Source organism: Chelonia mydas, chromosome 1, assembly GCF_015237465.2.
Source record: "Chelonia mydas isolate rCheMyd1 chromosome 1, rCheMyd1.pri.v2, whole genome shotgun sequence".
Taxonomy (NCBI): domain Eukaryota; kingdom Metazoa; phylum Chordata; order Testudines; family Cheloniidae; genus Chelonia; species Chelonia mydas.
Genome location: NC_057849.1, coordinates 51,397,581 through 51,410,096, shown reverse-complemented (window position 1 = coordinate 51,410,096; position 12,516 = coordinate 51,397,581). Strand labels below are relative to the sequence as shown.

Genomic DNA, 12,516 nt, shown 5'->3' with positions numbered 1-12,516 from the left:
TACAGCCCCACAGATGTTAATTATATTTTGAGGGACTCAAGGAACAATCCATTATAAGCAGAAACTATAGGATGAATTTAAAAAGAAAGGGTGTACATTGGAACCAGGGATAAAAGACCGATCTGTAAGAGGTCCCCAGAAACTGCTACATAAATAACTCTTAAATAACGAGAGGTTTTGTCTATTTCTGCACCTCACTTTAATATAATGAGTTAAGAAAAAGTCATACCCTCACATTAGACCATTTACTAGATCTAAATAACCCCATAAACTGGATTTCATTTTTGCAAGTGCCAGTTTGATTAAGGTAACTATAGATGTAATGTTTACTAGAGCACTTGCTCCAGTGGCTCAATAAATTCTACTCTAAGTTTATTTGCACTGGGTTGATACAGACAAGGTCTTTTCAGTCAACATGCTGAGGGCTGAAAACAAGGCCAGTATGTTTAGGTCCTGGGAGAGCTGCAGGTCAGCAGGAGGACTAAAACTCAATACAAGGAGACATCTCAAGAAGGATTAGACAGGATGTTAAGGACAACCTATAGGTGCTGTTTTAGACACCATTAAGGACAAAAAAACACAAGGGATTGAGACAGATGGCAGTAGATAGTGTTGGCTATTCAAATGCCCATTACAACTTTTAGTTCTAAAGAAGCAGTTTGCAATATGCATTGGAAGCAAGGGAAAGTCTCTTGGGGAAGATTTGTGAAATGTCCGGTGGCAAAAAGAGGCAGATAGTTTTAGATACCAAAGCATCTTTTCAGATTAGATGAGGTAGTAGTGCAAGGTCTGGCATGACCGCAATATTTATATACAATCTACTGACCACATTGTGTCTGTTAATATGTTAACAGACTGGAAGGACTTTAGGCCAAGGGGGAAGTCAGATTTGTTTCAAGCTTTCTTTGAAAGATACAACTTGGGTAAGGGAAGATCAAGAGGGCTCCTGCCCCAATGAGTCTTTTGTGGTGTTATGAACCCTACGAAGCGGAGTTTAGATTACAAGGGTAAGATGGGAATGTTAGAAATGGGATGAAACCAAGTATGAAAGAATTTAAGAAGGTTTCCCTGAGCCTAGTCTTAAGTGAAGGGGAATCTTGTGTGGCATATTGAGAGATGAGAGTACTAGACTGTGTGCAGTATTTAAGAATCCTACACTGGAATAGAGAGATATCCTCTAATTCCTATAGCATAGAAGTACCCAAGGCCTCAGTATCTAATGTCCTCTAACTTCATCCTGGATTCTTTCTGGTTGGTCTTCTGCAAGCTCTACTCTGCTTTCACCATGGATTCTACTTCAAGGTGAAATCTCAGGCCTGCCCCAAATTCATCCTCACTGCTGCTTTAATCTGCTCTCCACTGAAGTCTTATCCTTTAAGGCTGTCCTTGTCTGTTTCTTGAGAAAGACCAGGTAAAATATCCCTATTGCCTGCGCCCGCAAGCACTCCATTATAAAAAAAATTAATCCTGTCATCAGCTACTTTCAGATTCAAATATTTTTCTACAACCTCTCCACTCCTGACTTGTCTCAGTCTAGTCAGACTGGCTGAATTAAATATCTTCACAGCACCTTAAGAGCTTAATACGACCCAAACTCCTCTTTTTGCTCAAGTTCTGTCACTGTTAACAAGTCATTCCTGTCATTCAGGCACACAGCTGGGGATGGAGAGGCATCTTTGACTTCCTTGTCATTTCTTCCCCCCCCCACGCCCCCAACTCTCCAGTAGTTTCCAATCGGGAGCTGCAGCTCCCAACAGAGAGTCAGACTTTCTTTCCACACAGCTAGCACTCCTAGCCCTTATCTTGCATTTTGATTTCTGCAGTGTCCACGTGTTTGGCCTCAAATATCTACAGGTCCCCTAACTTTAGGCACATCTAAGGGCCCATGAACAACACATCACTTCCCCTTCAATTCTCTGCATTGCCTCTCCTCCCTACACCATACCATCAAGTTTCATCTTTGCTTATAAAGCCCCCACAATTCCACCTCTCACTACTGATCTGCTGTACCCTTTCTTTCCTCTGCCAATTAAGCATTCAAGGATTGCATGTTTTCCTCCCCAATATATGCCTACACATTCTACATGGGAACACCAACCCTGAACTTATCCCTAGGGCTTTCTCTAATTCCCTTAAGACCACTTCTGCTGTGATCTCACCTAAAAAAGCTAGCCAACCACTGATGATTTGATGGTGCAGTACTTGAAAGGAATTACATTCAAGATGGTGTGCAATAGCTAACTTTCATAGGTAGGTGATCTGTGTTGCCTTTGCCTTCCTGTCTATTGTTTGAAACAAGACTCAAATGAGTGATTAATACAATACCTGCCCCGCAGATCTTGCGGTCAATTTATGGTAAGAGTCAATAGTTTCTCCTTTTGATTCACAACCCATTTTGAGACCTAGATAAGATTTAGGTGTTATAAGGCCATAAGGACTATTGTGATCATCTAGTCTGACCTCCTGCTGAACACAGGCCATAGGACTTCTGAGGTTTCCCCCCTAAGATGCTCCAGTTCAAACAAACTCACCCAATATTGATTTAAAGAGGTGCCAAAGATAGAGAATCCACCACAAGTCTTAGTAAGTTGAAGCTTGGACAAGTGAAGCTAAAGACATTCATAAGGCAAGATATTTATTAAAAGTGCTTTTAGTTTACATTAAAACTAGTCTACAGTCCTTGTAAAAAAATCATTTAAAAATGTCAGCTAAAACAATAAGCATCATGGTTATTGACACATGACCTGCAGTGCCCTATAAAAATGTAAGACCAACTCTGTTGATCAGGAGGCAAGTGCTTCGATTTTAGTCAGTGTGTTCGTTCACTGGCATTTATTGCAGAGGAAGAACGGCTGGTGTCTCCATAAAGGATACGTGCATGTACCTGCAATAGAAACAGGCAGCTAGTTAGTTACAAGTTATTTAACTGACATCTTGTGAATAGGAAACCCTACTGAGGTACAAGAATGATTTGGGTTTCAGCACCTGAGTGCTTCAGCATCATGCAAATCTGAAACAAAGTTATGGCTATGCCTAGACTGTAAGATTGCTCTTATAAGAAGAGCAGTTCTTACTTTTAAGATCACCTCAACCTTCAAGATGTTTGTAGTTAGTATCAGCCACTACCTTGCGGGAGCTACTAGATAGGACTACCAGTTATGCACAAACTTGATTAAATAGCTTGCACATAGGACCTCCCATAGCATATCTCCATTGATCAGAACAGCATGATTTGCATCAGTTGAAGAGATTTGGCCAGTTTTAATGCCTGCTGTCATTTGGAGCCAAACAAAGCATTTAGTGTCTTAGGAACTTACTTTGACAGCTTGTACTTCTCTTTAATTGCTTGCTGTGGTCGATGAGAAGCATCAAGGCATGCTTTATGTAGATCACTCAGACAAGGCACTAGCTCGCTTAGCGAATACCCAGTGAATGCAGCAAGTGTTTCTGGCTGAACAGTAGAGAAAAGAATTATGGTACATTATTGCATTTGTTTAGGTACTGTGTCTTCCAGATTTTGGTAGAGGCCCTCTGTCAAGAAGCAAGTCACATTTCTGCTGACTACTTAGATGAACAGATGCATCTGTTTTGCTGCTGAAGTGAGATCCCATAGCAGTCACCATAGAGGATCTGAGCCCTCTCAATACCCCAGATGCATCCTACTATCAATGTCCACTTTAGGTCTTTACTACAGCAGAGAAGGCTGACAAGAAGCTCCTTCTGATGCAGACAGAATACTTGCTGGTGTCTTTCACCAGTTCTGAAGAGTTTCCCCTACCATTACCACCAAATGAAATTATTCCTACAGCACAGAGGCAGATACCAATTAGATTAGTATTTGGATAAAACCATGTGCACTAAGATTCTAATCCACCCCCCCCCCCCCCAACACAAACAGTTGCATAGAGGCCAGTCTATCAGTTTTTTATAGGGTGGATCAATACATTGACAAGATGGTTAATGACTAATCTCATTAGGACTGTGTACCATATCAGGTTAGTCTCAGCCAGTGACCAAAATAGAGTATTGTTCCTGCCTGTGCAGAAGTTCTAGATGGAAAAGAGGAGCAAATCTTAAACTAGCTAGATATTAACTGTATGCCAGTGGAAAAGCCTGTTTAGTTGAACTAGAACCCTCCCAAGAGATCTGCTAGTTCATACTATCTGGAGTGGAAATTCTTTCCACTTTTAAGTCTGAACCTGTAGATGTAAGAAACCCCCTGTTCCACAGCACCTCAGAGAATTAAGAGCTTACCCAGAAATGCCTGTTCACAGTGTAATTTGCTAGACAGTAAGCTGCTGCAGCAGTTTGTGAAGGAAGGTACTTCAGAAATGGATCAGCTTCCAAGAGACTCAACTCTGCTACATACTAGGCAAAAGAAGTTTGCAAAAGTTACTTTCAAATAGACCTCTGTGTATAAGGTGGGATCAATTCAGTGTGCTCCAAACAAGCATTGGTTATCTTTCCAGCACCACAGTTTTGGAGAACAGTGGATTATATACTCTGTTTAGAAAACTGCTTTCTCTGTTGAGAAAGTTAGGGTGAAATCCTGCCCTTACTGGAGTCAACAGGAATTCTACAATAATCTTTAATGGGGTCAGAAGTCACCTTTTAGAGAGATACCGGTTAGTTGAGTGAAGGCTGGGCAGTCTTGTGGTCAAGGAACTGGCCTGGGACTCAGGAGGCCTGGGTTTGTTTTCGGCTCTATCATAGGCTTCTTACATGGCCCCAGGCAAGTTAGGGAGCTGAGGCACACAAACTATCTGACAGTGGGAATAAGACTTGCTTTTTTACCCTTTGTCCTTTACACTGATAGTGAAAATGTATGTCCTGTAGTGCTATATTATATTGGTGCAGTCAGTGGTTAGCATGGCAGGGCCCTGATCTTTGTTGGGGCCTCTGGGCTCTACCACTATACATGTTCTATCAGTACAGACTGACAGCATAAAGCTGTAGTTTTGGAAAGCAAGAAGTGTGATAGATTTTGCTAGTAGGTTTAAATTGAATGTGCTGTGCACCATATAATCTCCAGTTAGGGTACTGGTTTATCAGGGTGTGTGTCAGTCATGTTTGACTGACAGGCAGGCACCCTCAGCATGTTCCCTATGGCAGGTGTTTTCCTATCAAGAGGATGCTCCTGAGAGTAAACCAAGTCTGAAAGTTCCCACTCCTCCACCCCCCACATGTTCCTGGTTTATCAATCACTGCCCTCCCACAGCCCTTAAAGGAGTGTAACACGTACCCTTGCAAAGTTCTCTGTCCTGACACAGACTCCATGTCTCTGTAAATACTGAAGGAGAAACTGGTTGATAGTTGGTACTGTCAAGTCAAAAGCCAGTACTTTCAGGAGCAGGTGTTCCATTCTTAATAACTGTCTCTTTGTGTAAGTATCATCTGTTATATACACAAACTCCTCTACCTCTGGAGGGTAGATCTCTTCATATTTCCTAAAAAGCAGTGCAAAAAGTCCATTAAGTCTATAATGTTTGAAGTTGCAATCAGAAAGAAAGGCTTGTTGGAGTCATTGCTGGGATGAGCATGTGGGTCCACCTTCATCCAACAAGATTCATAGACTTCAGCCCCTACTTAGGCATATCCTGTAACACACATGGTACCTTTTGACAAGCTTAATACATTCAGCTTTTACCTACAAGTCCTTTTTAGATTCACTATACAACAGGGCAGCATTTACAGACATTAGACTGCCTCCTTAAGAGCTATATTATGCAGGATGCCATCTTGTACCATTTTTTAAACAGAATTCACATTGAAGTTAAGCAGCTTAAGCTTTAAGAGCCAAAAGTCTCCGTGATACAATACGCTCCAGACAAAAAAGTTTTGGTTTAGTCCACGTTCAAAATCAAAAATCAGTAAGAGTTGGTGAATTAAGTAGAAGGATAGAATGTAAGTTTGAAGACAAATTCTTACCACTACAAGGTTTGTGTTGTCAGAATCAGCACAACTCTTCAGAATAGATTTTAGTTTCAACTTCTAAATGAGTCCAAGAGGTCTTTTCCCACAAGTTTGGGTCTGTCAAGATTTTAGTAGGCAACATAAAGAACACTTACGCAGCCAGAAGAATTGCTGCTGTTCCCACAAGCTGCAGCTTCCCTCTGAGGACAGACATGCAGGAAAGAAACCTGTCCAGAAAGTTGACAGCTAGGTACAATGTTTCAGTACGAAGTTTGTATTCTTGCCCAACTTCCACCAGCCAGTCCACCAAGATTGCACGCATCCCTGATGTGATGTCTGGCTGCTTTCGCATGTAATATGGTTTTGGCCTGTATCTTATCTGTTTAGAAAGATTTGAGGTTCAATAATTAGGACATTATAAGAACAACCACCTTTGCCATATCCATGGTGTAAGTAATTATTTTCATTGATGGAAAATATATTAAGGCCATTACTGATTCCCACCATCAATGAGTGGAGAGCTGTACTGAATTCAGCAACAAAAATCATGAAGTTTGATAGCCGTAATTGAGGAAGACCTACCACAGTGCAAAAGCTAGTGTATAGTAGGAGCACTACTCTGGTGAGGGTTAGGAGCCCCAGGTAACCACCACCTCCTCAGATTGCTACAGCCCTTTGCCACATTATCATGCTGTGAGTAAGAGAAATAGGTTCTCAAGAGCTGTTCCAAGCCTCCTCACCCCAGCAAAGCTCAGTTACACATTCCATCTGAGAGAGGAGCTAGAGTCCAAAGCTGTCCTGCATCTTAGAAGAATCTTCTCACTACCTCCTGCTTTGACCTTGGCCAGCAACACAAGGAGCTTACGGAGAATGCTTTGTTAAAGAGAATGCAGGTAGTAAAGAGGTGCTAAATGATAACCTGAGAATCTGAAAATTATGTCATGCAGCAATGTTTTAAGAGTGGCAATCTACATCTAAGACCTAAGTGTTGCCAGTACATGTAGGGTCAAGGAAACGCTGACATAGGCTTGTGAAACCCACTCACTTCAGCTTCTCTAAGGTACTGATGAATGTCTTCTGCATAGTCTCCCACATTCATTATATCCACATTGTTATCCATATGAACTTCATGTTGTGACTGGAATGATGTATCCACCAACATAGGAGAACCTGCATAATCAGGATTCTTATTACATAAGGCATCCAACAAGACTTAACTTATCCTGCCAATTTGCTTGCAGTACAAGATTGAATCACATTTATATGAACAAGTAATCTACAGATAATGTAGACAAGTTTACTTTTGTTAAAAAAGTAAGCCACTTCAAGTATGAGATTAATGTTACAAGCAAGGTTTTGAGCAGTGACAGTTACCTGTACTCAAATCCAACAACAGATGAATATTGGGTTTCATTGTGCTAGTATCCACTTCACACTGGCTAGGTTCCACCTCTTCTACAACTGTGCAGCTGCATCTGTCTTTTTGCTCTGGTTCATCTACATATATAGCAAACCCTTGCTTGGATGTTACATTGACCATACAGCTAGGGAATATATTCTTTCCAGAGGGAGGGAAAGCATTTTCAGAGCCAGAGAAGTGTCTGACTATGGTGGTACCCTGAAATAAAGTACAGATTTAACCTGTAGGAAGAGATTTAGGTACAAACAGAAAAAGCACAATTCATATTTTTAGAAGAAAGCCACACATTTTCCTTAGCACTGCAGACTGCAAGCACTTGCATCAATAAATTGAACATTAGTTGAAACAAAGCTTGCCATTACAACTGGCATTTAGGAAATTCTGCTTACTGCCATCTTGCTGTAATGATGGACATTTCTGCCACACGGAGAATTAATTATCTTCCAGTTTAATAAGACAGGATCAGTCTTGAATAATCTTATATTGTGAGTGTCAAACATTCATCTGCAAAATGGCCAGCCTGAGCAATTCTGCTGAAATGCCAACTGTAATTATAAGCTCTGAGCTACAGTTCAATTTATTCATGCTGAGAACTACCAACATTAAATGCAGCCCAACACTTGTTACCTTAGCTTGTTGAAGAAAACAAGAAGGGCATTAAGAGTTTAAAAACAGTCTTTTATAATTTGATATTAAGATTGTTAAAACGGTTTTTGCATATGTATACTAATGCTATGCCAAATGTCTCAAGAGATCATTTTAAGAGTAAAAAGAAAAGGAGTACTTGTGGCACCTTAGAGACTAAAAAATTTATTTGAGCATAAGCTTTCATGAGCTTATGCTCAAATAAATTTGTTAGTCTCTAAGGTGCCACAAGTACTCCTTTTTGTGGATACAGACTAACACGGCTGCTACTCTGAAACCTGTCATTTTAAGAGTATAGTTTTCAGAAAAAAACTGGGTTTTGCATTGAAAAGCTAATAAAAGCATTTTATAAGGGTCATATCAGTCTTCCTGGACTGCCAATAGTCAAGAGCAAGCCTGTAGATGAAAGCTATTAGAAGTTTCTTATAATTCTAGTGAGTATGCCCATGAACTGCACAAGTGGGTCAGAGTTTAGCCCAGGTCATAGTGAAGGTTTTGAACTGTGCAAGTAGTTTGTCTATTCATTCCATGAACCTGAGGTAAGAGCTTGCAACCCCCGATGAGCATACACTGTATTAAGTACATCTTTGAGCAATACATTAGGCACCCAGGTTTGAAAAAGCTTTGGCCAAAGTTAGGCTCTGAAATAAAAGGGGGCCAATTTTCAGAATGTTGAGCAATCACAAACCCCACCATGTCAATAAGAACTGCAGTTGCAGTTACTCAAATAAGAACTTTTCAGAGATGTTGAGCCCCTCCAACCCCCATTTGGCTTCAGTGGGATTTGTAGGTATGCCAAACTTCCGTAGCCAGGTTCCTTTATTTAGGAGCCTGGCTTTAGACGCTCAGATCTGAAGACGGTGGTGGGGAGAGGGGGGAGGTCTGTTTTTATTGCACAATACCAGATGTACTCTAAGGATTACCACCTTTAAATGGTAATCTGTTATTACTGTAATCCTACTGGACTGCTTTCCTCTAAAGAGCTTTGCACAGGAGTAGCAGCTACTGTACATGCAAGGACCATTCCAGTGTATGACACAGTAGAGTACTAGAGAGAGCCATGCTAACCAGATTAAAGTCTGCATAGTGGCTCTGGCACCTAAATTTATTCTGGAACAGGAGGGAAACTGAGAAAAAAGGGCTATCTGAAAGGTAATTCTTGCTCTCTGAATGTATTGCCACCATATCAACACCTTGTAGGAGTCATGTACCGAGCCACGGAACCTTTGAGCAGTAGTTGGCAGTTAAGGGGCATACACATTTCCACTGAGCCCTACATTCCATAGGCCGGGGGTATAGAGAAGCCACGTAACAGTCCCTCTCCCTCCAGGAACCTTACTTAAAGCTGGGCTCCAAGTTAGGGAGAAATGGTCAGTAGGGCCCCACTGTAGAATACTAGCTAGCCATGACCTCCCCCAAAAGATCTGCTAACTGAACAGGGATGGAAGCACTACCCTTTTAAATCCCATGTGTGCTCTGGATGAAATAGAGAGAGAAAAGCAAATCATGTGTGTTAGCCAAATTCCGTATTGCAAACCCAGTACTGCCAGCTCCAAGCATTCAAAAAGAATCATAAAATAGCCCTAAAAGTCAAGAGGTAATAAATGCTGGTTTCTTTTTATTTGCATTCTAGTTTGGGCCACATTTTCAAGCTTGTTTCTGCAACTCTGTGGGCTAGAAATTTATCCTTTATATATTAAAAAAAGCTGAACTGAGATTCTCAAGTAATCACAGGATTCCAGGAGCTAGGGCTTCAAGGAAGATACTAAGAATGATGATGTTTGCAATAAAATTGCCAGAATTGGTACTGGGTCCCTCCAGTGCAAGTTGAGGGTCAGGTCATTTATCAGGCTTGTGTCACTTTGGGGGGGGGGGGGGGGAGAAAATGAAGTCATGTTAGGTATTTACATACTTAAATATCTCCTGATCAGTCAGGCTTAGATACCTGTTTTGCACGTTTTTTAAACTCATGTTTACCAACATTCCCAGCAATGCCCTTTGATGGTTTACATATCCGTTCACAAAGGTAAGATTTAAAAAAAGATGAACTAGGTTTAGAGAAACACTCAGGTTAGGTAAGGAGAAAATGGTCATAGCTCCTCACGGTCTCTAGTTAAGATGCATAGTAAGAGGAGACTCAGTGCTGGAATAACAGGGGCCTTGACAAAATTTGTTTGGAGACCAGAAAAGCTTCCATAGCAACTGCCCATGTTATATCGGGCATAAGTAGTATCATCCACACATGAACAAAAGGCATCTCGGCCGTTTGAAAGACACTTCTCATAAGTGTGACCCCACAATGAGCAATTGGGTTCCCCCCCCGAAAAAGGTTACCTGGCCACATGCCCTCAGGCACTGCCCATTCTCAGTCAGCAGCCCAAGCACAGCCCGCTGTGGTGGATTTTGGTTGGAATAAGGCCCAGCTGCAACCCGGCGGATCTCCCAACTTCCACCTTGGGAGATCCCACTCTTATCGTTGTGATGCATTGTTTCAAGGTCAGCAGCTGACAGCTAAGAGAAGAGAAGAGAATGGCATGTTAGTCATCCCAGGCAAGTTCACCCAAATTTCTCTCTAGAGACAAGAGTCTAGATTCCCCTTTCCACTCCTAGAAGGAGTGCAGATCTCGCCCATGACTGCTTCTTATTCTAAATGCAGGATGCTTCCTCTAGGCCTCATCATTAATCACTGGAACAATTTACCAAGGGCCATGGGGGATTCTCCATCACTGACAATGTTTAAATCAAGAGTGAATGTTTTTCTAAAAGATACGCTCTAGGAATTATTTCATGGAAGGTCTCTGGCCTGCATTACCCTGGTCAGAGGAGACGATCACAATGACCCCGTCTAACCTTAGAATCTGTGACTCATGAGCAGTAGGTCTTTTCACACTCCGTGTGAGACAGATTTGCCTTCATTAATGCCACCCCGCCAAAAATACCTCAGCTTCCCTGTTGGAGCCACTCCCTACAAGCGCCGCAGCTCCACAGGGAAATTTTTTGGGGGGAGAGCAGGGATGCAAGGGAAGAGGCTACTGAAAGTGGGCGGCTACAGTAACCCCGGCCAGAGGGCGCCCTTGGGGCTCTCCTCGCTGTTGCTTACTGCCAGGGCAGAGCACTCTGAAGCAAGACGCCCCACAGCGGGAGGCTCGCGAGCTCCCAGGAGGTCCTGCCCCGCCAGCAGTGCCCGGGCCAAGCGCCCACGGAGCCCCGCGGACGCCGGCGCCCAGGCAGAACCAGCCCCCGCCGCTGCCGGAGTCCTGCGAGAAGCCCAACGCGCACTAGTGCCCCAGGAGCCCCGCCGCGCCCCGCATTACACGCCAGCCCCGCAGCCGGGGAGACCCCGCCGCCGCCGCTGCCCCTTGCCCGCTAGGCAGCCACTGGCCAGGGCGCCGAGCCGCACCGCTGGCCCCAGCCCCGCCTATGTAGCCCGCGTCCCGGGGGCGGGGGAGGCGGCGGCGCAGCCCCTCCCCCGCGGGCGCTGATTACTTTCAACCCGCCCGCGGCTGTTGGGGCCGGCCCGTTGGAAGCTCAGACCGGCGGCGGCGGCTCCCGTGGCAACCGCAGCGGCCGTGCCGGGGCCCTGGGGGATCTCCATGGAGACCCGGCCCGGCGCGGGGGGTTGGCCCACGGGCTCCACGCTCCCTGCCTCGGGGCTCGCGGGTGTCCGGGACCCCCCCACGGAGGGCCGGGTCCGAGCAGGGCGCCCCGGGCTGGCCCTGCAGGCGAGTCGCGCGCCCGCCGCTGATTAGCCCCTGCCGGGACTCACAAGCAGAGCGAAGCTGCTCTCCCCGGTGCTGCCCGCTGGAGCGGTGCGAGCCATTGGAGAATGACCCCCCCGCCCCCCGCCACACACACACACACACACTTCCTAATAGCGCGTGGAATAGCTGCAGTGACACCCCCCCACACACCTTCGGCTCCCTTCCGTAAACCGCAGCACACAAGGCCCCCGCTCATTTGGCACCAGACGTGACAAGTGCTACTCCTTTTGCACCAGAATTTTGAAAAAATCAATGTATCCGGGGCATGAGTACTGCAAGAAAAACCAGAATCCAGGTGACCTTTAAAAAGAAAAGGAGGACTTGTGGCCCCTTAGAGACTAACAAATTTATTTGAGCATAAGCTTTCGTGAACTGCACCCGATGAAATGGGCTGTAGCTCACGAAAGCTTATGCTCAAATAAAATTGTTAGTCTCTAAGGCGCCACAAGTCCTCCTTTTCTTTTTGCGGATACCGACTAACAGGGCTGCTACTTTGAAACAGGTGATCTTTGCAACTGTGGCCCCCAAATCCAAATGATACAATCTGAACTGGAAACAAATGTAAGTTTCTTCTGCATTGCATCACTGGTAAAATGTAGACCCTGATGCCCTGTTGACGCAACAGAACTGGAAAACACATATCTGGTACCTGTCAACTTTCTAGGAATGTGAGTGTGATAGTTATAATTCTAAATCATAATCCCTCTTTCTATGAATATTACATACATATCATTCAGATAGATAGATTAGATAAAGTAAAAACCTCAATTACTTATC

At 44.0% G+C, this 12,516-nt stretch overlaps 1 protein-coding gene across 5 annotated transcripts; it reads right to left on the bottom strand.

Moving 5' to 3' along the window:
• Positions 1 to 2,622: 2,622 nt before the first annotated feature.
• On the bottom strand, positions 2,623 to 11,434 carry CCNA1 (cyclin A1). Of its 5 annotated transcripts, none has more exons than XM_043531942.1 (9): positions 11,342 to 11,434; positions 10,313 to 10,489; positions 7,288 to 7,531; positions 6,959 to 7,083; positions 6,069 to 6,292; positions 5,243 to 5,447; positions 4,255 to 4,368; positions 3,318 to 3,451; positions 2,623 to 2,884 (listed from the first exon to the last, which is right to left on the bottom strand). In XM_043531942.1, the coding sequence occupies exons 2-9, from the start codon at positions 10,463 to 10,465 to the stop codon at positions 2,833 to 2,835; spliced, it is 1,251 nt and encodes a 416-aa protein (XP_043387877.1). In that variant the 5' UTR covers positions 10,466 to 10,489; positions 11,342 to 11,434; the 3' UTR covers positions 2,623 to 2,832. The 5 variants fall into 5 exon arrangements, with proteins under 5 accessions (XP_043387877.1, XP_043387883.1, XP_043387872.1 ...); XM_043531948.1 differs by having other exon boundaries at positions 10,918 to 11,373; XM_043531937.1 differs by having other exon boundaries at positions 11,293 to 11,373.
• Between the last annotated feature and the right edge of the window lie 1,082 nt (positions 11,435 to 12,516).